The sequence below is a fragment of the Sesamum indicum genome, linkage group LG1, assembly GCF_000512975.1.
Source record: "Sesamum indicum cultivar Zhongzhi No. 13 linkage group LG1, S_indicum_v1.0, whole genome shotgun sequence".
NCBI classification, from domain to species: domain Eukaryota; kingdom Viridiplantae; phylum Streptophyta; class Magnoliopsida; order Lamiales; family Pedaliaceae; genus Sesamum; species Sesamum indicum.
In genome coordinates, this window is record NC_026145.1 from 868,227 (window position 1) to 870,930 (window position 2,704).

The following is a 2,704-nucleotide window of genomic DNA, read 5'->3' on the forward strand; positions in this document are numbered from 1 at the left end:
GCTTTATTTGTCTTCGGCTCTTCCAAGATAACAGGCAAAAGACAAGATTTTATTCAGGAGTTATAATTGTGAAAGAAAGTGACAATTTTTTTTTTTTTTGGAGTAATATATTGATTCAATAAAGAAAATAAATGTAATAAATCATAGTAACAGTAGTAATAAGTTACATTGACTCAATATGACTAAGAGCAGTTATAAATGATGAAAATTCAATAATTTATATAAAGTAAAACAAGATGTTTAGGAATAGTAATAAAATTGCAAGAACTAAATAACTCTCGTAAGGTGTGCAAACATTTGCACAAAATGATACGAATGTTCACATATTTACTAAAATTCCATGATTTCAAATTTGGTCATAAAATTTCAATTGTAACCTTAATAAGTAAATTAAGACATGATTGGTGAAAGTGAGTAATATCGTGAGTGGAGTTTGTGAGAGAAAGAATCGAGGGGCCATTCCATCCAAAATAATAGGTATAGGTGGGGTGAATCCACAGCCGGCAACTATGATATATGGATTGTATATTACATATATCCTTAAATAGCAGACATGGGATTCCCGCGCTGCAATCAATAGGGATTTTGAACGTGGAAGAAGTGAAAGGGGAGTGTTTAAATGAAAAATGAATAAGCTAATTAATAATTACAGGCACAAATATAAATGTGGAAAAATTCAAAGGAAGGAAGAAGAGTGTGGAATGTATGTATGTATGTAATATGTGGAGTGTCCACACCTTTTTTGTATCACTTTGTGAATATGGAATCGTGTCTCCAACTGTTGGACACTTATTAATAGTGTGTGGCGTGACTTGGGGACTACTCTTGAATATTCCTTGTACACATTATTCAGATTCCTTTTCCAAAAACAAAATTACAACATAAATTTAGTCTATGCCCAAATAAGTTTAGTTTTTCTATTTTCATAAGTTAGACGGCACAAACTCTATTGCAAAATGTTCTCTCTCTCTCTCTTTCAACCTTAAAACGTCTTATTTAAATTAGTGAATATCGATGAATAAATGATTTAACCTATGGATCAATGTCACATAAACATGTGTAGAAAATCTGTGTTCCAGCAGTGTTGGGTACAACTACTGACATGGCCGTCACGTTCTCTTTTAATGCCAAGTCAACCACATCCCACATCAGTTTCCACCTCATCCTGCTATATCACATTCTCCGGATTTGGGTTCCAGTTTTTGCCACTTGGTTGGGAGTTTTTGACGACTTCTTGATTTTTTTCTTCTTTTATTCTCATTAACAATCATCCTCTTCATCGCTTCCAAGACTTGCAAAAAAAATAATCATGAATATTTCTGCAGCAAGTTATTTGGGAATACCTCTTCTTTGCACTGATTCACTTCAACTATTCTGTAACGAAATTTGATAATTAGTCCTCAACAACAAGATTGCAGGCATGGATTTGAAGAAAGAGAAGCAAGTTAGGTGGGCTTTCTTGTGCCCAATCCATCTCTGTGCTTCCTTTTTTTTTTTTCATCAATTTTCTGTTTGTTGGTTGGTGGGCTGACTAAAAATTGTATCTTTTTATAGGTTTCACAAAGAAGAAAAACTAAAATTTGAAGCTTTCTTGGATAAAAATGAGCCTCAAATCCATGACAAACAACTGCCTCTGTACAAGAATTCGGACCCTTCATGGAAATCCGTAGGGGGATACAGAGACAAGATTGCTAAGTTTGGTAGGTCTAAGGTTTTCCCAGAAGGTCAGGAGCCGGAGAAAAAGACTGTACTTGATCCTGGAAGTGAGGTTGTCTTGAAATGGAACAGAATTTTCTTGGTTTTTTGCTTGATGGCACTGTTTGTGGATCCCTTGTTTTTCTATCTGCCTTCTGTGCTGAATCAAGAAAATTCTTCGTGTATGCAAACTGACTTAAAGTTAGGGATCATTGTTACCTTCTTTCGGACAGTGGCCGATGTATTTTATCTGTTGCACGTAATTGTGAAGTTTAGGACTGCTTATGTGGCTCCTAGCTCAAGGGTGTTTGGCAAAGGTGAACTTGTTATGGATTTAAACAAGATAGCACGGAGGTATTTGAAGTCGGAATTCTTCATAGATGTGATCGCAGCGTTGCCTCTTCCTCAGGTAACTTGAACTATCTCTTATATGATTAGCCGTGCGAAAATCTTTGCTATCTTGAGGCAATTATATTTTGTAGTTTGTTTGAAAGATCGGTGCAACCGCTGTTTCCCCTACAAGAGGGAGTAATAGAGCTTTACTCCACAACAAAAATGTTAACTGTAGCTTCCCTCAAAATGTTGTCCTGTTGTGATAATTCTGCTATGTTAATGTGCTGTTTGTGGATTCAAATTCCGATAGAGAATCATAGCTTTTATGAAGTAAATGCATCCTATGTCTTTGAATCAATGCATCTTGTCAAGAAGTTTCAGTTGTTTGTTGTAATTTCCTATGGTGGAACTAGTACAGTGTTGGCTTTTGCTTTTTGCAGATTGTTATATGGTCAATATTACCCGCAATCAGAAGCTCCCATGCCGATCATACCAACAATGCCCTGGTACTCATTGTCCTGCTACAATATATTCCCAGATTATATCTCATTTTCCCATTGAGTTCTCAAATTATCAAAGCTACTGGAGTCGTCACAAAGACAGCCTGGGCCGGCGCTGCTTACAATCTGCTACTCTACATGTTAGCAAGCCATGTATGTTAATATGTTGGATTCAA

At 36.0% G+C, this 2,704-nt stretch overlaps 1 protein-coding gene across 1 annotated transcript in view; it reads left to right on the forward strand.

Annotated features, from left to right (window-relative positions):
• The window catches only part of LOC105161621 (probable cyclic nucleotide-gated ion channel 14), a 3,816-nt gene continuing 2,054 nt past the window's right edge, over positions 943–2,704 (forward strand). Inside the window, exons 1-3 of the mRNA XM_011079397.2 lie at positions 943–1,449; positions 1,555–2,104; positions 2,469–2,681. Of these exons, the coding sequence (XP_011077699.1) occupies positions 1,421–1,449; positions 1,555–2,104; positions 2,469–2,681 (792 nt within the window). The 5' untranslated portion in view covers positions 943–1,420. The remainder of the gene's footprint in view (positions 1,450–1,554; positions 2,105–2,468; positions 2,682–2,704) is intronic.